This window comes from Passer montanus, unplaced genomic scaffold (assembly GCF_014805655.1).
Source record: "Passer montanus isolate IOZ18808 unplaced genomic scaffold, ASM1480565v1 scaffold51, whole genome shotgun sequence".
Classification (NCBI taxonomy): Eukaryota; Metazoa; Chordata; class Aves; order Passeriformes; family Passeridae; genus Passer; species Passer montanus.
In genome coordinates this window covers 5,118,225-5,143,274 of record NW_024370041.1, presented here as the reverse complement: position 1 = coordinate 5,143,274, position 25,050 = coordinate 5,118,225, and the positions used below count along the sequence as shown (strand labels likewise).

Genomic DNA, 25,050 nt, shown 5'->3' with positions numbered 1-25,050 from the left:
AGCAACAGCCTCCCAATCTCAGCCTTCCCTTCAGACTCTGCAGCACTGCAAACATCACCCACATTACCTGTTCATCCCAGCCACTGGACCATGGTTCATCCCTAGCTCCTCAGACCAGGGCTGGTGTGCCCTGGACCTGGTTTTCTACCTGGTTTGTTTCATATCCACCCCTCCTGCTTTCCAAAATTGTGATATGGAATCAAACCCCAAGTGAGAAGAGCTTTCTGCAGTTGCTGCATGCTTCATCCACCCAAAGTGCCAAATCTGGCTGCAAATCAGAGAGCAGATCTGATGGATCCAATATTCCACCAGAAGCAGATCAAGGGCTTAACTGAAGCAGCAAGGACTCCCCACAACAGCAGCCTTCCTGTCCACACAGGCATCTGCTTAAAACACCTGACAGCTGTTGAACAGCAGGTTACATTATTGCATGATGGAGGTTGTCACTTTAATCCTGACTGGTAAAAAAGAGATCCATTATTACAGAATGTGGTGTAATAAGGCAAAGATAGTACAGCAGAAAGCAAAAAAGTTATAAGCTTGTTTTAGGATGAAAACAAAAGTGTGATGAAATAGTAAATTACTCATCAGCATTTAGAAAGGCACTGCCAGCCTCTGAAAGGCTTTGGCCTTCAGGATTATCTCCCCCCCAAATCAATGACTCCAGCACAATGAAAAGAAGAAGCACTTGTGATTGATCAATCCAATCATTTTATTTTCACCTGTTAAGAGAAGCCTCTGCCTACCAGCAGAGTTCAACATAGATGGGCAGACAGACTTGAATACAATTAAATACAGGAAAAATTGAACTATATACAACAAGACAGACATCTACTTAATATAAAGATTTTTTCATTTTCTATGAGTTCTTGTCAATGTGAAATATTGCTGGAACTGAAATATATCAGACTTTTTTTTCCCCTTGAAGAAAAAAGCATGTAATGAATTTCCATTTTTTTCCCCATGTACTGAGACATAATATCCTTTTTGAGATGCACAAAATTTGTGGCACTTCACAGGGTACACAAAAGCTAAAAACTCTTTGTTATATTTTATGATATCTAAATTTTGATTAGCTCTATTTATTGAGACACTAGCTCTAAAGTGGTATTTACATGGAGGAAGTTGTGCAAAATCATTTAGGCCATGGCTAGTAGACTGTGAAAGATGCATGGTTAAGTGACTTGACTCACCCTCATCCTCAGTAGTAATCCCTTAAATCCTCTTCTGATTGTTCCTTTCACACAACAGCCAGCCCAGGAAAACCAGCCATTATTTATTCTTTCTTTGTTAAGCTACTGGGACAAAGCAGCTTCTGTGACCCTTGTGGGTCTCTACAGTTTTAATGCTGGGCTGCTTCTCCTCACACAATTAATATTTTAAGCATCAACTCTCTGCTTTTTGGGACACAACTGCAGTCACTGCAGTATCCTGAGCCAGCCATAGTCCCTGCCTGTAGTTTATCTTACCCATGGGAGCACACAGGAACCACCTGTGTGTAACTCTGTAGGAGTCACCCTATTGCCACAGTACAGAAACTGCATACTCCTGCTAACAGCACTGAACCAAAGCCAGTCCAGACCAGGGTGGGGAAGGTTCTGCATTTCTTCAGGCAGCCTTTATGTAACAAAATTACTGTATTTGTATTACTATATCCAGAAACATCCTAATTAAAAAAAAAGAAGTCAACTTTACTTTGGGTTGCAAGGCAACTTGAGACAGCTAATTTCTTTAATTAAAGGTTTCCTACAGATAAGGACAGGTTAGCAAAGACACTTGTGATACCAGCACTAACTAAACACACCCTTCAGTTGTGCTGCACCAGGGCACAGAAAGGTTCTTATAATGGTTTCTATAAGCAACCAGCTTCAGAGAAGTGGCCAGGTTTAACTCTGGAGGTTCTCACAGATGCACCCACCACAGCTGTGGATCATAATCCACTTGATTTTAATCATCTTGTCTACATCGACCTGTTTGTATCAGCTCACCCTGGGTTCCAGATCAGCTCAGACATTTTAGCTGTGAGTTTAAAATAGAGATTTAGAACTCAGTCCTGGGGGAAAAGTGACTGGATAAGAGTGCATAAACTGGTGTATTCCTGCTTTCTCAGCTAGAGGAATTGTCTTTCCTAGGAGATATAGCCGACTTCTTTTTTAAAACTGCATTAAAAAAAAACAACTGGACAACCCTCAGGGCAAAGGGAGATTAAACTTTTCTCTAACTGGCTGTCAACATTGCTACAAAACATTTTTTAAAGCCTCCACTCAAAAAAGGCAGTGCAGTTATTTAATTTTCAATCCTATTCACCAGGCTACACACAGTCAGGTGTCAGTGAGAACAGCAAAGAAAACACACTGAACTTAAAGCATTACACTGGGAACAGCTGATACAGTAAGGAGATCTGTGGACAGTTTGGTATTCAGCATACAAATGAATTTGCTTCTTTGCTTTTATCACTAGGAAGCCTAGAGAAGACTATATTATTGATAGTTATGAGGAGAGAGTGTTACAGCACAAGTAAACCCAAGAGACCATCTCATCATGTGAGAAAATAAATTCAGTTTTGGGATTAAAATACAGGAATGGCAGCTGAAATCAAGGAATTATTTTCACACTGTACATGCTGCAATGTATCTATGTACTTGGGATCTCATGGAGTTCATAAAAATACCTGCATGTTCAAATCTGCTGCTCAAAACACTTGACTGCTGGTTAACAGCAGGTTACTTCATTGCATAACCCTTGTTGTCAATTTAAGACTGATTTATGAAAAAAACATCCTTCAGTACAGTATTCACTCTACTTGGGCAAAGATGATATGCAAGAAAGCAAGAGTCATGAGCTTCTTACAGGGTGAAAGAAAGATGTAATGAAATTGTGAATTGCTAATCTGCCTTCTGAAAGGAAACTCTTCCATACCTGTATGTGAAGGTAGGAATAATTAATAGAGTAAGAAAAAACAAAATATTCACACTCCCTCATTTAAGCTTTAAAAAAAGTAGAAGGAAATGGATTAACTGCTTCCTTCCTGGTCTAGGTTGCTGATCTAGTTTAGACAGTCATAGATGTAGCATGATAACCAGGAACATAACAAGAAGCAACTTGGACCATAAAAAAGCTGTCTAGATACGTTCAAGTTGGTCTTCAGAAAAACCAGTTTTATTTGGATTTGTGCACAACCTGCTGCTCTTTAAATCTTCAGAGCACTGAAAATATAACATTTCCCCCAAAATCCAGTTGAGTCTGTCCTGAGAAATAGAAGTACTCATATATAAATGGGATGATACTGTCTGTGAGTGAGTTTCTTCCTGCAGGTTGGGCAAGAGTTGGCATTCCTAAGGGAATCACGGAGGCACTGACTGCAGAAGACATGGCCACATTTTGTTGACACAATCAGTCGTCCACTTTGCACAATCTGGAAGAAAAGAAACCACAACAGACATCAGAAGTAAAGAATGCAACTTTGCTGGTCTACTGCCACCACACAAACAGGATTTAGAATATCTGGAATTGTCCTTTACTCTTAGATGAGTAAGGAACTTCAACATCTTTCAGTGCCATCCTGCCAAGGGCTCCCCCCTCTACCCCCACCACCAAAAATTGACTTAGACTGACAAATTATGAGCTCCAAGGCAAGCTCTGTGCTTCAAGCCAGCTCTCTGTAACATCCCACACCAGCCAAGTGAGTTGTACCCTCCCCCCTCTGCCCCTTTCTCCCTCACACAGCATATAAAGGATGACAGCACGTGGGTCCTTACCTCTGAGTAGACATCCATGCAAATTGGACAGCTAACAGTACCAGACGGCCTTGTGGTACAGAGAACAGAACAAGAAAGAAGATGCAGCCATTAATTTCACTGCACATCAAGGGTTACCCACATACAAAATGTCATGTCACCATCTGAGTGCACCATGATGCATTTCTTTTCAAGATTCCTGTGTACCTTTAACTCCTCTGTTTGTGGCATGTAGTAACAAGATTGGGTCTCTCTGTCCTAAAGGAAAGGTTTTCCCTAGGGGGAAGATGCACTCACTCACCCTGGTCTAGCACAAGAACTCACACAGTCTCTTGCTCTGTTCAGCACTACTTTCCAACAGGCCATCAATGACAGCTCTGTAACAAAAGCATGAAGCTGTGCCTTGGAAACGAGTCATTCTAGAAAGGGAAGAGGCTGTCAGAAGTTCAAAAATCCCCTGCTCTAATTTAGCAACAGCCCAGTAAGATAGGCACTCCAAGAACTCCTCCTTATAAAATGTAGGTCAGGAACACACTGACACGAGGAAATACTCAACCCCAAATTTCCAGTTGCAAGGCAGAAAGACTGACTCTGGTCTGTTAGCAAGCTGTGGTTACAGATGAGCCTCTGAGGCCTTCAGCCTCCAGGACAGCAGCACTGCACACACACTCAGCAACAGACACAGCCTGGCAGCCCAGGGAACATGGCCCAGCCCAGGGCTGAATAATATCAGCTAGCAGAAACAACAAGAGCTTCCTGACACTTTTCTTTACAAACTAATCTCTAGTTTAAACCTTCAGAGCTCTTTACCTAAACATTTGGCTTTCTGATGTCACTGCCCGTGCAGAACCACAGTTTGTAATTTATAAATCAAACAGGCATAGAAAGCATGAGATGGTTGTTATCCTGTTATATTCAAGCAGGAAGCACTACTAACATCTACCCCTAGTTTCACCTACACAATTTAACTCCACTAATTCTCCCTTTTTTACTCCTCAAATTCTTGAGGCACCAGCTAAACACTTCAGTAACAAATTACAATTGATGATAATCTTAGAAGGATGAAGAGTCCAACACTACAGATGGCTCTTCTGACCCTGTTGTCAATGTTAAATGCTGCAGCACTGAGTTCTGTCAGCCTTACCTATAGAGACCAGGAAGTGCAAATCATTAACAGAGGAGGCTGAAGGAATTAACTATTACTTTTTTAGATTATCCAATTAGTGGTATTTGTTCTCTGAAGTACTTAACAACCAAAATTTAAACATTTACAACTCCATTGGCAAAGCACATTGTGGATTAGAATAACATAGGACTTTCCAGTGGCATATTTATGACCTGGCACCCAAAAGCTACATATTCAAGTTCTCTCCTACACTGCCTTTCAGTAATCCAAAAGGCTCAAAGCATATCAGCTTCATTTAACCCTGTATTTCCCCTGCTCCCCACGAAGAAAAAACCAAAACCCACTTTAAAATAAGTCTATACTACAATTCTTATGTCCTTCTGATGCCTTGGAGAGGCTACCTAGAGAGAGGCTAGTTGAAACAATAAAGTGGGTATTTATTAAAAGGCCTTCAAAGGATACACCTTGGGCAGTACAAAGGCCACACCCAAAATGGACAGCAGTCAAGAGTTTCTCAGCTGGATATAAGTTTGGTCTATTTGCATATCAGAGGTTAAATGCTCAATTATAGTTTCAGGTAATGAAGTCACATTTCCCCAGTTAGCTTCCCCCCCACCCCCCATTCATTTTTGTTTACACTTTCCAGGGCCTGAGCAAATGGTTTGACCTTGGTTCCCAGGACCAGAGGGATTGTTTAGTCTGATCAAAATGGGAAGAAAGCTAACTAGCATTCTATATAGAGCTCAGAAATATACAGAATGCAGTACAGAATCTGAAAAATATAAAAGCTAAAAACCTAAGGCATCAATTCAACTTGCCTAGTCACACAGACACCAGATTTCATTTCCTTAGCCTAACACACTGCAGCAGGATTTACTCTCTCTGCAGAATGGGGTCTTTACTGACTCAAACAGCAAGATTCCCATCCCACATGCAAACATATCAGGGCTCCATGACATCCATGGAACAGAACAAGAATTGACCATAAGGGCATGGCCTCCAGGGTTACCTTGCAAGTATACCTTGGGAAGCACAGTGGCTGCTTTGAGAAAGGCAGCAACTGGCAGAGTATGTTAAAAAAGCAGGGAAAACATAAGTGTTTTTACTGGAATTTGCCAGTCTGCTGCCTGCCAGTCTCGTGATACCAAACCTCATGGACACCAACAGAAATATTTTATATCTAACATAACTACTGGAGCTTTGTAGGAAAAGGAAATACAATACATTATGAGCTCTAGCCTGTGACTATTTCCCACTTCCTTGCCATACCCCACACTCATCTTTAAGGCTGTATACAAAGCTGCACATCTGTTTTGGGTTGGCTTTTCATCCTAAAGTGAAAATGGTATCATTTGACTATCATGCAACATGGGATGTCATACTCATTAAAAGAGGGAACTGAGAAAGTGAAGACTTCAAAGGAAGTCAGGTGATGACAAACACAACTCAGAGCTGTCTGTCTCAAAAGAAACACAACTCTGTTTGGTAGCTCATGAGGTATACGTACTTGGAACTTGCAGTTTCCTCTTCCAGCGGTCCCAGCTCTCGAGCTGCTTTATCAGCCACATACACATCGTTATCTCTTGTTTCATCTTCATCATCACTGCTCAGTACACAGCTGTCTGCCTGTCGCTGGCTCCTTAGCCTCAGATTTCTCCTTTGTCGTTGGTTCTCTGTAATTTAATTTTGTTAAGTTAGCTATACTATTATCCCTCTCCCTGGAACTACCCTTGAAATGCAAGACTGGACCATATTCAGCTGGGTTAAAAGCAACCTTAAACTAGTTTCCAAATATTAAGGCTGAACATGTCCAGACATTGTGAATATTCTGTTACAAATCGTTTGATCTCTTCACCCTACAAACAGCTAAAACTTCATCTTGAAGATCCTCAGTGTCACACATTCCATGTAATTATACTACCTGTGAGTTAATCTCCCCTATAAAGGGAAGACACTTCTCCCAGTCCTTACTGACAGAAACTGCTACAATCCTACGTTGAGGAACTGCAACAATTGCTGGGATCTGGAAGAGAGAGCACTGAACACAAGTTTATCTCTTCAACTCCAGTATCCATGTAGAAATAATCAAGCTACTAAACAATAAAACGTCACAAAAAGTCACAAAATTAAAACCACTTCCTGCCTAAGTGTTCAGCTACAACTTTTATTGCAGGCATTTTTCACTTACTCTTGCTTCATTCAGAGCACAGAACAGATTACATTCTAGATAAGCAGCTGACGACATACTAACACATCTCCAATAATGTAATTAGAACTACATCTGAAAGATGTAAAAAATGAACTTCTTTAGACATGTAACTATTTTAACATCTAAAGTAGAAAAAAAAGTTAATATTTCTCATTTAAGGCATGTTAGACTAGTGCATACTATGAGCACAAATAACTTTCTTTAGTTCCTTTAGTGCAATACAGGTTAAACAAAACTTCTGACTTTTTTTTTTTTATTCACAACCAATATTCTAGTGCTAATTAAAATTATTGTCAACTCAGGGCTTAAAGAAATTCTGTCTTTAGAAAACAAGAAAAAGTATTTAGAGCAGCTTTTGGTGTATTTTATATCAGATACTTTCTGAAAGTTCTTGGTACTGACTATCAAACAGAGACTGGATTCATTCTCTAAGGCATTGGCCAGATGCTTTAGCAATGTCCTTGGCTTTTTACAGTTTTAATAAATGCTGCTCAAATTAATTGGAAAAGGCAAACAAAAAATAATAATTACTACATTTAGGAGAATTCCATTATCAATTTTAAAATGTCAACTCACCTTCAACAATCTTGCATCAATACACATGGGATAGGAGAGAAAAGAAAATACAATTAGACTTTGTTGTGTACCCCTGGTCTTACATACAAAGACCAGCTAGGCACAGCAGTTCCAACACAACAAGCTAAGAATGATAGGCTATTACTCTTATTTTGATTAGGACTATTAAAAGTAGTATATTAAATGCTTCACTGTAAACAACTATGTGGATGCTGATGGTTCTGCTCCCACTGCTCCAATGGGGCAGCAACAGAAGCAACTTATGAGCTACCTGAATGCACTCCTCCCTGCTCCCCCATTTCAGTTCCATGCTTTAGGGCTTCAGGTGATTCTTTCCCTCTTTCTCCTCAAACAGGCCAGTTCAGCACTGATGTCCATAAACACATCATATTACAGCAGTTGCTGAAGAAAAGAAACCCAACCCCCAACCAGCTCTTGGTGGAACTGGAGCAGGGTAAGTGCAAATTCTGTTCTTAAGTTTGAGGCCTTTCCCTTGCAAAGGGTCAGGAATAACCCCAGCAAGAAATACTCCCTATGCTATTCCTGCTGCTTGCTTCTGCTTGGCACAGCAGCAGTGGCGTCCCAAAACAACACTGTCAGGTGGATCAAAGACTATTCTAGCTTTCAAAAGAGCAGGAAAAAAAAAAGTAAGGTGTTTTAAAGACTTCTGGGAGTATTAATCTGGACTTATTTTACTTACTCTTCTTTCCCTTGGCTTTTTCTTGAAATCATTGGCCTATATGGGTATTAGAAAAAATTCTTCACCAAGAGTTGTCAAGCACTGCAAGGGGCTGCCCAGGGTAGCCCAGTGGCATTGGCTTAAAATCACCTCTGGAGACATTTCCAGGACATGCAGACGTGGTGCTTATGGGCATGACCTGGTTGTGGACTTGGTGGTGCTGGGTGAATGGTTGGACTTGATGATCTCAGAAGTTCTTTCCAATCTGAACAATTCTATGATTCTATCTCTGATATATCTAGAAAAAATTCAACTATCAACTGCATCTCTATGTTACATTACTTATGACTGAGCTACATAAACTCCAGGTTCAGAAGCGAAAAGTTATTTTATACTACCCTGTGCAAGTACAGCTCCAGAGCAGCTTCTTTTTTATCTGTAACACAGGACCTTCAGGCCCTGACAAGCCAAATCCTAACTTAAAACTTACCCTTAAAGTCAGGCAACACATGAGAAAACTAATTTGACTACAATATTTAGGCAAGTGTGCTATTCACTACTTACCACAATGGAATCATTGTGAGTTAGATCAACGACTACAGGATCAGAAGATTCACATGTGAGATCTACTACTTCTTCACCAGCTGAAAAACAAAGTTAGAATCAAGGTCAAAGATTGCAGAGGAGGAAAATTGCCTGCCACGGTGTAACAGCCTAAGATTCAACCATCTCCTGTCCATCTTCTCTTCAGGAATGAGTCCAACATTTCACTCAAGCTTTGCCCTCAGCAATCCACAGAGAGCTTTACCAGCCCTATCTTCAGCAAGCTGAAATGCAAAAGAGAAGCTAAGCTCCTCACACAGTTCTGTTGAATGACAACAGCAACAGACAATTCATCTGACAGGAGAATGTTCATCACACAGAAATACAACATGAATCATATAGGATATAATAGTACTGTGCATGTTCCCTTGAGGGATTTGGCACAATTAATGATAAAAAGTTTTCCTTATCTTCTTTAAACTTGGGAGTTGCAAAATTTAGTTTGCCACTCTGTGTAGTGACAGCTGCTTTAACTCCCATCTTAGCTGACTAGACATGCAGATGTTTGAGCAGCTCTTGAGGACTTTTCCTGTGCAACTCATCTATGGCAAATACATTGTAGTTCAGTAACAAACCAAACCAGTTTTCAGTAGCCTTGTTATTTAGCCATGCCACTAGGCATTTCCTAAAATCACGTTTCCCTTCTTCTCCAGTAAATAGCCTAGAAACTGCCAGAAATACATGTTCAGTTAGACCCGAACCCTGCAGAAGCACTTTGTGTTCTTATCACTTCAAAAGAAAGCTTACCACTTTCTTCAAGTTCTATTGGCTCTGCTTCTGAAGCCATTTCAGCAGTAGAAGCCACGAGCCTGCTTCTTTTTCGAGCTTGCCTAGAATTAACTGTTCCTCCACGGCGTTTCCGTTGAGTCTAAGAGAGAACAAAGACTTAGCATTTTCTGTGCAAGCAATATTAACATAGCCCTCAATTTTGCAACACCAACGAAAGCACACAAAGGTACAGAAAACACTTCTGGAATGGCTGTAATAGTCATCAAAAGGTGGTATGGGTTATTCTTACCAGAATCGATTCCAGCAAGGAAAAAAAACCATCAGCCCAGATCCAGATCTCTTACCAGCTGCCTCGCCAAGAAAAAGCCTACCATGATGGTTTGCAAATGAGAAGCTAGTTCACAATTTATTGGGTTTTGCTGACATTTTCAGCATTTCTGTACTACTGCTAGCACCTAGAGTGATTCAAAATCTTTACTGAACTTCCATGAAGATTCAATATATTTATGTTCCTGTGTATTAGCTACAAACTCTTAAACAGCTTGCAGAAATACAATGGAAAACGTTTCAAGAATCAGGTTTGTGTTGAGTAGCAAAATACTTACTGTGCTCATAGTGTTTCTTGATCTAAAACCACTGAAAAAGAGGTACAAACACCAAAAAAGTAATGGCAAGGAAGCTACAGCTATAATTTCCTTAGATTCCTTTAGGTAGCTCACTGATAAAAGCTCCAGGTTTCTGAAGATCAGAGGATGATGTTCTTCCAAACCTACCAAAGAGAAGAGAGAACGTTACCTGTCTGCAATGCTTGTACTCTCCAGTACCCCCTGGTCCCAGATTCCCATTGCTGAGCCACCAGCTCCTGCCCAAAGCCAGAGGGGAGGGAAGTCCCCAAGTTCAATATGTGAGCCTCAGACACCTGCAGCTGGGCCTGAAGCCTCAGTCATTCTCACCCGTGAACTAAAAACCTGGAAAAGTGAGTTTGACAGCAAACTAGAAGAATATTAAGAAATCCCAATGACATTGAACTGAAAAGCAACTGAATGATACTCAAGGCAGTGCCTGTGGGCAGGAATCAGTGGGAATTTTGTCATAAACAGCCATCTTCAGAGAATCTAAACTCCAGATGAATGGCTTTCTTCTGCAACCCATCTCCAGATTCCAACAGCTGGGAGCCAAACAGCTTGAGAGGAATTTAAAGCAAGTGAAGCAGACAAATTTCAGTTTCAAAATACTTGCTGAGAATATGAGCTCCCTGTAGCTGCTCTGCTACCTGCACATGTGCACGCCCAGCTACCTGCCAAGGGGAGAGGTCAGAAGCATAAAGGCAGCTCTGAGTAACTGACAGGGCACTGAAGGTCCCATCTTGGAACCTGCCTGTGGTACAGCTACCACCTGTGCAACACAGTGTGGAGCTGGCTGTGAGTGGACCCTGTGGAGGGACCAGGAAAAGAACAACTACGTGTCCTGAGGTGACTGTACACTCTGGTATCCCCTGTCATTTACTCTGTGCTCAGATACAGAGCAGAGTCCTGCAGCTTCAAGTTAGAGCTGGGGGAGGGGGGGGAAGCAGTGGAATTATTGTGGTGCCTGTGTTCAAAACCAGAGATAAGCGTCTGGGTTTCTCCCAGCTCTCAGCTTTCTTTCTCCAGAGAGAGAGAGAGAGAGATGGAGTTGTTCCTTGTTTTTTTAGCTAGCTTCTTGTTCTTTAGCTGAGGCAGTAAGGTTTTTCCTGAGACCGTGGCTTCCTCTAGAACTGTTCAGTTTTTCTCCAGTCAGAAACACTAGAACATCAGCCCAGGGTCCCCACTGCCAAGCCACACCTACAGAAAGGACTCTGAATCTACCATCTCTTCAGAGCAGTGAGAGGTTTTATTATTTAACATTATTCACTCCTTTTTTCATGCCTGTGAGCAATCTGATTGTTAAATAAACAGGGGGTTTTTTTCACTTTCTCCAAGGGAATTCCTTTTGAACCTGTGGGAACCTGTGGAGGAGGGGTTGCTAAAACCAGCCTTCTATTAGAGGAGACAGCCTTTCTGGACGTTTCTTCCTAAATTTGTCCAAAACTGGGACATTATGTTAAACAAGAACTGCTGAACTGTCTCTAGAGCTGACTGATTTTGCCACAAAGAGCAGCACACACTCGGTAGCCTACTCCCACATGGGGGAACGTGAACACACAGTGGGATGGAACAGCACTGGTAGACAATCCTAGCCTTCAATTAAAGGAAACCTGACTGATCTTTTTCCGCTTCAACTTACTCCATTTCTTAAATCACTTTCTTAAGAGACCCGTTAACACTGAACTGTGACATTATTAAAACAAAAGATGCTTGAGAAAAATGCTTACACTCAATTTGGTGCTTATTATGAAGCCCAAAGATATATTTATGTGTAGTTTTAAGCAACACAATACACCTCTCATCAATTTCTCACATTCCCCCCGCAGTTAAACCACATATGCCAGACTCAATGCTTAATGAGTCCACGGGCACAACAGATCTAATTTTTGGAACTATTATGTGTAACACCCTCTCCCATTTTTTTTTTAAAGAAATCTAAACTGACATGTTCAGCTTTTCTGGCAGATAAGAAATAGTCTTATGCTGTCACCTGGGATGTTGAGGACTCAGGCTACCAGAGAAGGCAGACTGATTTCAGTCTCTTGCTTCCTCAATGCAGGACTTGCCTATGCAAACATTTCCACAATATTTTGTGTGCAGGTAATGAGAATTCTCTTTTAACACCTCATCCCACTGTTCTTAAGGTCTAGATTTCATTTCACTTGTTAAGAAAGAAAGCTTCTCTGTGAGCCTTATCAACATTCTTGGGAAGATCCTGTTTTACCCACTTTACTGAGTTTCTGAGACAGGAAACAAGAACTTTTAAAACCAGATCATGACTAATGCTGCAATCATACAAAAACCCAACCAAAGTAAAACCAGAAAAACAGCAAGACTGTTCTCTGAGCACATTTTCTAGGTGCTATAAAAGCTCCTAGTTCAATACTACTATTATTCATGGATCTGGAGGTTTTAGGAGACCAGGGGAAGAGAGAGGAGAAGGAGGAGACACAGCACAAGGGATGAGGGATGGCGGCAAGGGAGAGAAGCATCCCTAAACCTTACACATCTGCTCTTTCAAAATAATTCCTTCAAGACAAGTTACCATCTTCATTGACCAGCTACAAATGAAATTTAAAATTACTTAGGTAAACCAGTTTTCTGCACACAGCAAGAGGATGAACAGGAGTGAGCAACACATGAGGTGTATTAAGTTAAGCCATTAGATAATTCGTAAGTTTTATTTCATCAAGAAAGCCAAGACACGTTTCCCTCGATTCTTTTCAGACATTGAATTGGAAAAAATACCCGGACATTAAAAAGGTGGGAAATGTTAGTTGGTGCACACACTTAAGAAATATAAAGAAATGAACTTTATATAAGCTTATTTTAAATTACAAGTTGTCAGAACTGTTTTTAAATAGAATCTTTCAGAACAACAACACTGACAGACCTGCACTGCTGAAAGACAGCAAAAAATAAGCCTATTGTGTTCATCAGGCAGCACGGGGTTGAATGTAAAATACCCAGAAGGTTTCACAAGACCTGGTGCTTTTCAGACTTAATACTGAATACAACCCAGTGCAATGGGATGTTAACCAAGTATATTTAGAAAGGTTAAAAATATTGCAGGGAACACCTGTGATGACTCCTAACAAAAAGAAAAGCACAGATTCTCTTTGGCTATGAGTGGCTTAAATGCCAAAGAAGAGCTCTAACAGAAGAAAAAATTAAGCCAACCAACCAACTTAAACTTTAAAGTTATGGTGAAAACTGAAGTAACACACAATAGAAGACATGTAAAGACCATCCCATCCACTTTAAATACACACAAGCTTCTTTATCCAGACACCAAAAACCAGATTATTTACAGGATTACTGTAATGTTTGTGAACACAGGATTACTGTGTCTCAGAAATGTCTCAGAGGATCTCATGTCAACTCTCAACTGCAGTGGAGGACAGAACCACCTCCTGACATAAGTGACAGAGCACACTGCTGCTATTTAAATGGTTTAATTGTCAGAATCTTAGAACACTGACAACTGGGTTTCTTTATAATTAATGCAGAGAGTACATGTAAGGCACACATGTTCCAGCTGCCAATGGCTCAATACCTCTTCAGAAGCTGCTTCTGAAGAATTTAGTTGAGAACAGACAGCCACAGGGAAGCTGATCACTGTAAAACTACCTCAAATCATCACAGGTAGGTTGATCAGTATCAACATGGCTCATCTCAGGAGAGTGCTTTTTACTAAGAAAATCAGACTGCTGGAATTGATTAAGACTGTGGAAGGAGTCTTACAACCCAGTAACATTTTTGTTTTTTAAGAACAAACCTTTTCTGGGGGGGGTATAGATTTCCACACGTTATTGGCTTACTTGGGAAACCTCATTGAGCATCAAGTGCCCAAACATTCTGAAAACAAAGCAGAGTTCACTTTCTTAAATACACCACAGACAAAGTTCAGTGATGTACAGGAACAGGGTATACTCACTGCACATTAAGAGATACACTCATCAGGAAGAACTCCTTAAAAACCTTCAAAACTGCAGGACCACTTAACTTAATAGCACAGTTTGTTACACAGGACTGGACAGGCCAAGTTAATGATAAAGCCTGTAACACTCTTCTTCCAGCAGTCACTATGAAACCACCCAGCACCAAGACTCCCAGGAGCTGTTAATACAAAGAATTACTGCAGCAACCTTCCCCCCTCAATCCACAGACACCCAGAGACCTCAGTCACAGCTTTAGCTGCAGTTATCTGTGAGACTTCTAGCAAGATGTATGCAGACATCAGTTTGAAATTCTAAAATTGCAACTTCTTAAGAAATAAAAAGACTTTTCTTTGTGTAAAAACTCAGCAAATCAACTTAGCAAGCCAATAAATACTTGAAACCTTCACAGACTTTCTGTTGCTTCACTGCAGGACAGCACCAGAAAAGGCCACTCCCCTTCCTGTCATACCAGAGCTCTGCACATGCAGTTATTGTTCCTAAACAGTGCTGATCCCAGAACAAGTAACATTTCAAAGACTGCAAGTACCAACTTTCCTCTGTACTTCAGAAACAAGGTCAAGCTATTTAAATTAAGGAGGTTTACACTAGCAGTGGTAAATACTGCTATTCATCATTTAAGTCTCTCGTTTTTTCCTCTACAAAAAAAGCCAACATTTTCACCAAGTTCAAGCTGAGCTAATTAAATGTTTGAATTACCATTCAAAAAAAAAAACTGATTCTCTACAATATAAACTTTTCTTGCACCACTCTCAAAACAAAGTCTTGGTCTCCCACCTGAATGGAGGCAAATTGTCAGAAGCAAGAGATAGGCATTTTCCCAGTCTCACTAACACAAACAAGACTTAAGTTCATATTTATCCTAAACATACAAATACAGTGAAGCACCTACTTAAAGAAACCAAAAATGTCAATCCCAACATTGGGAATGTGCAAGGCACAGCTGACAAACACCATTATATGTTGAATTTGTCAAAATGGAATATCCAAATGATGTCTTACATTTTAGATTTATATTTTTCAGATCCTGTACTGGATTAGAGTTTAACTCTCAACTTTCATATGGAGAGTTAGTAAGCTCTCATCACAGTTGGGTCAGACAAAACAATCCTTCCAGGCCTGAAAACCAGGGTCATCATCACAACCTCCGCCCCAAAAAGTAGAAACAAAAGCAAATGGGGGGAAGAAAACTGGGGGACTATCACTTCATTACCTGAAGCTGTAACCGGACAATTAACCCCTGAGATGCAAATAGACCAAACCTTTATCTGCCCCAAAACCTCGTGACTGTTGTCCATCCTGCCTGCAGCCTCTGCGAGGCTCTTGCACTGCCCAAGGTGTATCTGCTAAAAGCCTTCAATAAACACCCACTTTATTCTCCAGCTCTGCCTAGCCTCTGTCCTAGGTAGTCAGTCCTTTGCTTCTCATTTCTACTCCAGATGTCTTTTTGCACCCCTAACAACAGGAAACACTGTATCAAAGATGCATCTGCACGACATCTTTGTCCTCAGAAGATGTACATACCAGGCACAAAGTGCTAGTCTCAATTTTTTTTTTTTTTTACCATGGAGTACAATAACTTTTCACTCTTTAAAACCTTCCTATTCTGTATTTCCAGTACTTTTAAAGATGCTCTCATTTTCTCAAAATTCAGTGAAAAAAGAAACTGAGTCTCTGTTACCAAAATTAAGTAAAACGTTCCCATACTGAGAGACCTTGGTGAGAGGCACCATAAAAAGAGTAAAGATGAGAGGTAACCAGCTTATAAACAGAAATACACCAGTCTGCCTGCTTTAAGCAGGCAGTTACACCTACAGACAAACATGACATGTTCATGAATAACCCAAAAAACCCCCCAACAGTTCCAAAAACAAGCAAGAAATCCCCCAAACCCACCCACAGAACAAAACAACACACTGAACCTTTCCACCAGCCGTATGTCCTGTTCCAGACACAGCCAAGAAAATGGATACAGGCCAGAAGTAAAGCTCATTGCTCTTACTTGCACAAGTTTCTCCGAGAGACGCCACAACTCACTTTCAATAATCCGAAAACCAGAATAAACAAACAAACAAAAAAAAATTAGTTGCGTCTTTCCACATCCTGGAACGAAGCGCAGGTGCGGGCTGAGGTAGGCGAGGAACATTCCCCCCACTCGTGCTGTCACACAAAATGGGAGGGCAGAGCGACAACTTCATGCAGCTACCTCCACCGAGCCCCGGCCGCTCCTCCGGAGGAGAGCGGACCCTTGCCGGGAGGACGGGGCAGCACCGGCGACAGCCGGGCCGTGCCCCCGCTGGGGCCGGGCAGGGCAGGGCAGCACCGGCGGCGGGGCCGGCCCGCAGCACCCGGCCGGCGGACCCGCCACGCGGCTCCCGGCGGGGCTGCGGGGGGGCCCCTCGGACCGGGCCGCGCCGGGGGAGCGGCTCGGGCACCGTCCTCAGGCCGGAGCGGGGCCGGCCCAGCCCCGCGCACCGGCAGGAACGGCCGCATCTCCTCCGCTCCCCCCACTGCCACCGGGCACGGCTGCTTCCCTTTCCGCTTCCCCTTCCCTTGCCGTCCCCTCCCTCACCTGCCGCCCCGGACCGCCGGGCAAGCGGGAGGGACGGACCCAGCAGCGCCGCTCCCCCCGCCCGGCCGAGCCCCCGGCCCGCCGCGCTCACCTCAGAGCCGGCCGGCAGCGGCCCACGGCAGCGCCCGCCCCCGCGCGCTTACCATTGGCTGAGCTGCGGTCCTGAGCCCGCGGAGTGGCTGAGGCGCACGTCAATCAGACACCGGTTAGACGGGCGGACCCACCTCCTCTTCTGCCGCGGGGCTTGCTGGGAGTTGTAGTTCCATGTGGGGTGAGGCCTAAGCGGGGTTGTTGAGGCCCGCTGAGTTTTCTCGCCACCTCTCGGGAAAGGTCTCCTGGTCCTCGGGGTGGTTCGGCCCTGACAGACCCTGAAAGGGCGGCCGAAGCCAGACTGTGCTTTTGCTGAGTTCTCCGGAGCTGTTGTACATGGAGGTGGAGTGTGTGTAGCTTTGGGGTGGGGTTCCCTACCCCCCGCCTCCCCAGTCTCCCATCCCCACACCCATCTTCTGGAAACGTTCCACAGAATCTCAGAATCGTGGAATAAATTAGGTCAGGAAAGACCTCTGAGATCAAGTCCAACTGATGACTGAACAACAGCATGTCAACCACAGTGTTATAAAGTGCTCCTGCAGAGGGTTCACTTAATGGAGCTGTGTGGTGGTTACTGCCCCTTGCAACAAGCCAGGTCGCCCCAGTCCAGTTCCTTCAGAAAGATTGAAACATTGTGCAGCTTTTGCACCAACATCATAGTGCCAGACCACCATGGGTTCCTAAAGACCCTCAAGAGGCCCCTCTGAGGCTCACTGGGCAAACCCAGGCAACTTCATATCCAACACTTCTCTGATTAATATGTACACCACAATATAAGGAAGATATTAAAGTAATAGAGGGCATCCAAATAGGGTGACAAAGACGGTGAAGTGCCTTGAGGGGAAGCTGTGTGAGGAGAGGCTGAGGGCACTTGGTCTGCTCAGCCTGAGGGGACAGAGAGGAGACCTCAGTGCAGATACAGCTGCCTCATGAGGGGAAGAGGAGGGACAGACACTGATCTCTGCTCTCTGGTGACAGTGACAGGACCCAAGGAATGGCCTGAAGCTGTGTCAGGGGAGGTTTAGGCTGGATATCAGGAAAAGGTTCTTCCCCCAGAGGGTGGCTGGGCACTGAGCAGGCTCCCCAGGGCAGTGCTCACAGCACAGCCTGGCAGAGCTCAGGAGTGTTTGGACAATGCTCTCAGGACAATCACACGGTGTGATTCTTGGGGAAGGTGCTGTGCAGGGCCAGGAAGTGGGCTCAGCGATCCCTGTGTGTCCCTTCCAACTCAGCATATTCTGGGATTCTGTGATCTCTGGCTAATAAACACATATATCATCTTCAGCCAGGCATGCACATTAGGCCAAGTTACCCCCTGTGCATAAAGTAATGCCTGCTTCTTAGCACTGTATTGGTGTTAAGGAGTTTTATTCTTGATTTTTGCTGACAAGACCATGGCCATGTCCAGTCTTTCCTTAAATACCCCTAGGGATGGTGACTCCACCACCTCCCTGGACAGTCCATTCTAATATCAAATCACCCTTTCTGTGAAGAAATTATTTTCCTCAGTGTATTTCCAAAAGACTGAGTAAAATTCATCAGAGCCATCAGTGTGGGAGATAGTTACTGTTACCCATGGAATAATTACTCCAGATCCAATGTCTAACTCATAAACACCTGCAGAGGTGTTTCAGGGTTCTCATCTCACTATCAAAAAGGGTTTTCTCCAACAGTTTTACCTTAGCACAATAAGCAGCTGTCCTTTTCTGGATTTACTGCCCTGTGCCTGGCAGTTTGGCTGTTTATAGATGAACTCTAGTGACTTGTTTTCCCTTCTCCTCCTCTGGCAGAGGAGTGCTGGAGACTTGTACTAGGTATATTTTTCCCTGCCATCCCAACATAACCATCTCTGTGTCTTTAATTTCATTTAAATAATAAAACCTTTGTTCTCTAGGGCAGTTTGGATTACCTGGCATGGCAGTCACTGAGTGTGAGCTTTCCCTTGCTCCTGGGGCTGATGTGGAAGAGGGAGCCAAATGCCAGCAGCAGTGACTGTGGTAGCTGAGTGGGGAGCACCCTGTGTCCAGTGCCTGTCACATGGCAAAACCCCTTGGTCTTCCTCAGGTAATCTGGGCTTTGTTACACCTCCTTACACTGCAGTGGCATGTGAAGGCTTCTGTGGTCTGGCTGTTTGTGCTGAAATGAGAGATCTCTGAATGCGCAGCTTCCAGCATTATAAATGTTTCCTTATGAGTCTGTCACTACAATCAGACAGGTGCAACCTCTGATTTTATTACTCTGTTTTGATGGATGATTTCAGAGTCAGCCTTGTTCACCCAGGCTCCTCTTCTTGGCTGCAAATGGTGTAACAAATGTGTAAATGAGTGAATCATGAATTATTCATCCACCTGTGTTTCTGTGAAGCCAGTGTAGAGGCTGGCTCCCTCAGCTATCTGTGTGAGGCTGCAGCAGGTGGTGGATGCTCCCTGCCACAAGTCTCAGCGAGCTGTGTGCCTTCACAGCTCACCTGGCTCCAGTGCCAATGCAGCTGCTTTTGTAACACCAGGCTGACAAGTCCCACCAGACCTTTGACAGCCCTGCATTGCTCACCTCGGGTTTCCACATACCACCAGGAATACTAGGGAATGTGCTCCAGAAGCCAGGGCAGAGTGGTTCTGGATAAGATCTGCTGTGTTCAGCATCAAGTTATACCCATTTGTCAGGACCAAGGTGGTATTTTTTATGTTATTTTGTGTATTCTGTTGCAAGGCCTGCAATCACTAAAAAATCAATAGGTTATATATAAGAATATATTGGTATTTTCTTCAAAACACATTCTTTTACATTCCTCAAAATGTTGATTCTGAACATGACTTTATGCATCAGATCCCAAAGTAGCAATAAGGCTATTTGTGATCTCTGAAGGCAAAAATTCCACAGCTGGATTATTGAGATTCCTCTATTTCTCAGTCCTTTCATTTGAGAGCAAAGAAAATATGGAGAAGGAAATAATTCTGAATCAGCTTGATTGCAATTCAATAAGAATTTTGAAAACTTGGTCCAAAATCACAGGGAAAGAAGCTTGCAATAAGATAGGGATTTGAAATTTCCTCAATATCTGCTTAAAGATGCTTTTTTTTTTTCCTTTTAAACATTCTTATGAAAAGGTTTGAGAACTATTCAGCCATGCAATATCCTGGACCATGAGTGTCAGCTCTTAATTGCTGGCTTCTGGAAAATCAAGGTGTTGGAGTCACCAATTAGCTTTGTTACTCTGGAATGCAGTGCAAAAGAATGCTGAACAACCACAAAGGAAGACAAACTCCCTGCCACCAAGGGTATGTAATTTAAAGATACACAATACCATACTAGACATGGTATCATAGTTTCCTTTTCTATATAGTTCTACTTCTATGATTTCTTCTTTTCACTCTCCGGTGTTCCTTAACTCTTGCTATGGAGCATGAGCCCTACCTGCATTGCCTTTGTGGACTACTAGATCATTTACTTGGAGTGAAAAATACAGAACATTTTATCAGCTTGTGGGTTGTGGAAGTGATCTTCACAGCTAGATGGCAATAAAAGAATTCCATTAGACCTCCTTCAATAAAAAGTGAGAAATGCAATGTTGTGAGAGCATTAGAAGCAGCTGCCTGACTCTAATGCCAGTGATGGTCTCCTTCAATTTAAATATTTGCAATAGCCATAATTAAACACTTAGTAACTGGCATTGAGTTAAAATAGAAATACATTACATAGTCTTACTGCTGGGCAGATTTTAATTTTGATTTATATCCCCCTTGGCTTTGTGCCTGGATAAGTTTTGTGATTTAAAGGCTGTTTTACACAGTATAGAAATTGTCAGAGGGCAAATTATCTTCTAGGTGAGTAACAGAATTTTTACTTTTTCTGGAAGCAGCTCCCTAAAGAGATCAATGTTATGTTCTCCTTTTACTGTTTTAAGACTGAAGAAATTTACGTCTGCAAATAGAGGAATGGCCTGCCTGGGTCACTGAGTCCAGACTCTGACTTCTGGAAGCTTTCACATCATCTAAACCTTCTAAACAGGTTTTCCCTCATCCTCTAAAACAGTGTTGAAACTGGCAATCCTCTTACATAGTTACTGTCATGTAAGAAGACATGTTAGGAACTTGGGCTGACCATGCCTTCTGAAAAGATATATAATGTAAACAGATATTCCTTGGGGTTTGCCCTCATTTTTATTCTTTTGGAAAAATGAGTGTAGCAAACCATGACATACTACATAAAACCAGAAATACAGGTCTTGACATTCTTACACAGATATTTGCCATTATGCTGTAGGAGCTCTGATGAGAAAGTTTCAGTTTCTTAAAGCTTTTGATTCTAGCAGAAAATATAATTATATAATTAATAATTTTATCATTCTAAAAGAACATAAAAAATTAAATTATATTACAAACCCTATACACATTGTTATTCTATTGTGCTAGTAAAACCCACATTTTTCTAATCACACTGTAAAGGTAAAATAAAGACTATAATTCAACCTTGTAGTAAACAGGTACAGTGGGATATTCCAGCAGGCCTGAATTTGTTCCAAATGTATTTTATTTTAGATCAGAACGCAGTATACAGGCTTTGGCTCCACTTCTTGCTGCTGCAATGAGCTCCCTTTTCTGAACTGCCTCTCTGTCCATGAAGCCATGCTGAAGGATCCTGAATTGTCTTTCCCGACTCTCTTCCAGTTCTTTCCAATGGTTCCATTGAAAAGAATCCTGCAGGAAAGACAGAGACATGATCAGACTGCAGGTGATACAGTGGTTCTCTTTAGCAAATACACCAATTTCTATTTGATAATCCTGCTGGCTGATTACACCATTTGTTTGCTCACATGATTGGGAAACTTGTTAGCATCAAACTTGGCATGAGGAACAGAAAAGTAAGCAGAGTGGGTTGCCCAGTTTAAGATGGCTTAAACACTGGTGCAACTCTCCACAAAAGCACGGGAATGATAAACTGTAACATGCCTTGGGTGGGAGAGGGGTGAGCATCCCAGTGTGGTGTGATGGGATGTGTGTGATAGGAAGCTGGGAAAGACAAGAGGTGCAGATGGGGTAAGATGCTGTCCTGATGGGATGAGTGTCTGGTGGTAAGAGTGGGAAGGCAGCTGTTGAATGGATGAGCCCTGCTCTGTGACAGCAGAACGTGTGAAAAGAAGGTGAGGTCAAGGCCACGGCTGGAGAAGTGGTGCCTAGGCAGGAGGCAGGGTGTTGTTATTGCCAGCCATGTATGGCACCATCTGCCTCTGCCCCTTGCCAGTGCTGGCAGTTGAGCAAAGGTCTGTGAACAGCAGGTCTGCTGCAGATCTTTTCTCCTTATGTAATAACCAGACCTTGCTTGACACGATTCTGGTTTTCTGGGGGCTAATCTTCAAGAGTCCTGCTTGCTTTTTACGCTCCATTGTTTTTTCTACAATCTTCTTCTGCAGGTTTAAAATGCGTTCATCTTTCATGGGCCTTTCACCAGACTGGGACTTTTTCTTTTCTTCTTGCCTGAAAAATCCAAAAGAAACAATGAGAAGGTAAAATATTATCATCCCACAGAATAAGTCCATCTGAGCACATATTACCTTGGTAATAATGAATTTGCTCTTGCTTCTGAGAACCAGTTAGACTCAAAAGAGATTTAAATAATATAAATATAACTTCCATGTGGTACTCATGGAAGTTATATTTATATTAACAGAACAGCATTACTAACCCACATCAAATAATTTTTTTCCCAAAGGATGCCATGATGACAATATCTGAAGTGTTTAAAGCCTGACAGGACATTCTTTAGAAAAAAAAACCAAACATGCAAAACCTGGGATGGTACTGCAGCTCTTTGCTTGTGTGAACTATGGAGTTTGCCTTATATGATCATTAGTATTCATCTTGATTGCTGTATTCCTTGGCAAATAAAAGATTTTTTTCTGTGTAATCCCAATGCCCAGATACAGAATCAATGGGATGGTGATATATTAATTAAGGTTTGTTGCTCTGTGTGAGCATAAATTGATAGCAGCATGTGCAGCCTGAAAGTAAGGCATACCAGAGACATTATTGGATAGTCTCCCTTTCCTCCCCTTTCTATTGTACCCAATTTTCTGTCCCCTGGAATTTACATTTCATCTGGTTTTACATACTTTCACCCAATTGGCCCAGTTTACTCACAACTTCTCCATGTAGGTTACACCCTGTTACAGAGTAACTCACTTGATATCCAACTTTCTCTTTTAATTCAACATTACCCTCGAATTTAGCTTAGTAAGATATAATTGTAGAGTTAATATTATGTCACGAACAGTTGTGATTCTCTGGCTAAATTCAGAGCTAAAGGAAGTGTCAGATCTTCCAAGGAATGTACACAATTGTAAAGCCATGTTAGATCTGCAAGGAGCAGCTGGCAAAGGATAGTTTTATAAAATGTCTTTTTATGTTGCAGTGGTGCAACACGACAATTGCTTTTATTGGAAACTAAATAAAGACTCCAAATGACCCAGAGCAAAGTGCACTGGGGCACTGTCCACTGATTCTGTAGCTATCATTCTGTCAGTGGCAGGACTAGTTTTACAGACAAGTTGCCTTTTGAAAAGAAATTATTTACAACTGAATTCTTTCCTTATATCTTGGGTGGTTTCAGTATAAGACACACTTCTCAAGAAGCTGGCAGATGTGGAAGAAGGAAGAGTACTTTCTGATGCTAAACCCACCAATTTGCCTTTAAAAAGTGTCTGTATCAGGGATCCACGGATCCAAACACTTCTTTCATCTTGGAAGAGATGGCTTTTGCCTGCCTTGTTAGCTTTATCTCTGCTTCTAGGAAACTCTCTGTGATAAGTTTTCTTCAGTGCAGTCATTCCAGACTAGAGGTCCTCAAATCCTTAGGAACTGGGTGAAGGGGAAATATGACCTGTGTCACATTCTGAAATGTGACTTTGAGCTCTAAGTAAGGGACACAGTTAAGCTTGGCTTCTCATTTCCAGTTACTTTCCTGAGACACTCCCTGAGTCCCTTTGCTCCGTGTGTCATGCTATCTGGTTAGGATAATGTTTCCTTATCCTCTTTAAGACTGTGAGATACTCTGCTACACTGAGATTAATTTTTAACACTATATTGTAAATTTAAAAATTGTGTGCTATCACTTAATCTAATTGAGGACATGGTTTATTTCTATTTGCACTTTATGAAGGCATTGCATTCCAAAGGATATAGGAGAACAAAACAGTACAGTTTTAAGTAAATACTTGATGATTAAATCTTGTCTGTGAGAATAAACAACAAAATCTTTCCTTACATGCAAATCCAGATTCTTGTAAATACAATTATAGCAAGAGGTTTAACATCAGGAAGCAGCAGCAGCTTCTTCTGTATTAACATTGTAAATAGTTGCTTATTCCCAGAGTAATATTCATTCTTCTTCTAAATGTAGTCTTGTGCCAGTCATCTACACTACTCCAAAAAGCTGCCAATCCCACAGATTTTCAGATGCCACACCATATCATAACAGAAACTCCAAGAGAGGAAGGAATGAAGAAAGAAATTTTAGAATTCTGGTTTTCTGTCATCAGTTGAGAACTTTGAGGGCTCAGGATAGAAAAACCTCTTATGATCTCTGTCACCTCATAGCATGTATTTCCTAAGGAAGTAAGGTAACAGCCAGTCAGAATGGGCTACTACACAGAAAAATCCTCTGCAGATCAATAGAAAATTGTGATAATTTATGAAAATTCTTCTCAGCTATATTTAAAAAATGGGGAATTTGAAGATTTGCACAGAGGTTTCCTCCTATAATCTATATTTGGCTCTTCATTTACATTTTAAAACTACAGCTTTGCATCAAAAGTATAAAGAGATAGATGTATAAGAGCTGTAGTCAGCTCTTAACCGACTCAATACTTGTAGGAGTTGAGTAAAATGACCACTTGACCATTCTAGGCACCAAAATATCAAGCAGCTAGGACTGTATTTATAAGCTCACCTTACAAAATGGAGTCTTTGCAAAAACACAAATATTTTTTTAAAAGCAGAATTGCTTATAGTGCAAATAACAATAATTAAAAAAAGTTTCTCATATCCTCAGTGAGTAGGACTGTCTATACTTCACAGTACCTTGCCTTTTTCTGTCCTACAACATACAATTCTAAGTTACTGCAGTTAGCAAAGTGAATGTGTCTAACT

At 41.9% G+C, this 25,050-nt stretch overlaps 2 protein-coding genes across 5 annotated transcripts in view; both read right to left on the bottom strand.

The window, feature by feature from the left end:
* Positions 1-685: 685 nt before the first annotated feature.
* RNF4 (ring finger protein 4) lies at positions 686-16,941 on the bottom strand. 4 transcript variants are annotated; one of them, XM_039723875.1, is made up of 9 exons: positions 16,817-16,922; positions 16,247-16,280; positions 10,265-10,428; positions 9,678-9,798; positions 8,892-8,971; positions 7,649-7,658; positions 6,371-6,536; positions 3,759-3,807; positions 686-3,415 (listed from the first exon to the last, which is right to left on the bottom strand). In XM_039723875.1, the coding sequence occupies exons 3-9, from the start codon at positions 10,271-10,273 to the stop codon at positions 3,266-3,268; spliced, it is 585 nt and encodes a 194-aa protein (XP_039579809.1). In that variant the 5' UTR covers positions 10,274-10,428; positions 16,247-16,280; positions 16,817-16,922; the 3' UTR covers positions 686-3,265. The 4 variants fall into 4 exon arrangements, with proteins under 4 accessions (XP_039579809.1, XP_039579811.1, XP_039579808.1 ...); XM_039723877.1 differs by lacking the exon at positions 16,247-16,280 and having other exon boundaries at positions 16,908-16,941; XM_039723874.1 differs by lacking the exon at positions 16,247-16,280.
* Positions 16,942-21,187: 4,246 nt separating this feature from the next.
* Positions 21,188-25,050, bottom strand: part of CFAP99 (cilia and flagella associated protein 99) — a 51,195-nt gene continuing 47,332 nt past the window's right edge. The window contains exons 15-16 of the mRNA XM_039723904.1: positions 22,221-22,380; positions 21,188-21,603 (exon numbers count right to left, since the gene is read on the bottom strand). Of these exons, the coding sequence (XP_039579838.1) occupies positions 21,436-21,603; positions 22,221-22,380 (328 nt within the window). The 3' untranslated portion in view covers positions 21,188-21,435. The remainder of the gene's footprint in view (positions 21,604-22,220; positions 22,381-25,050) is intronic.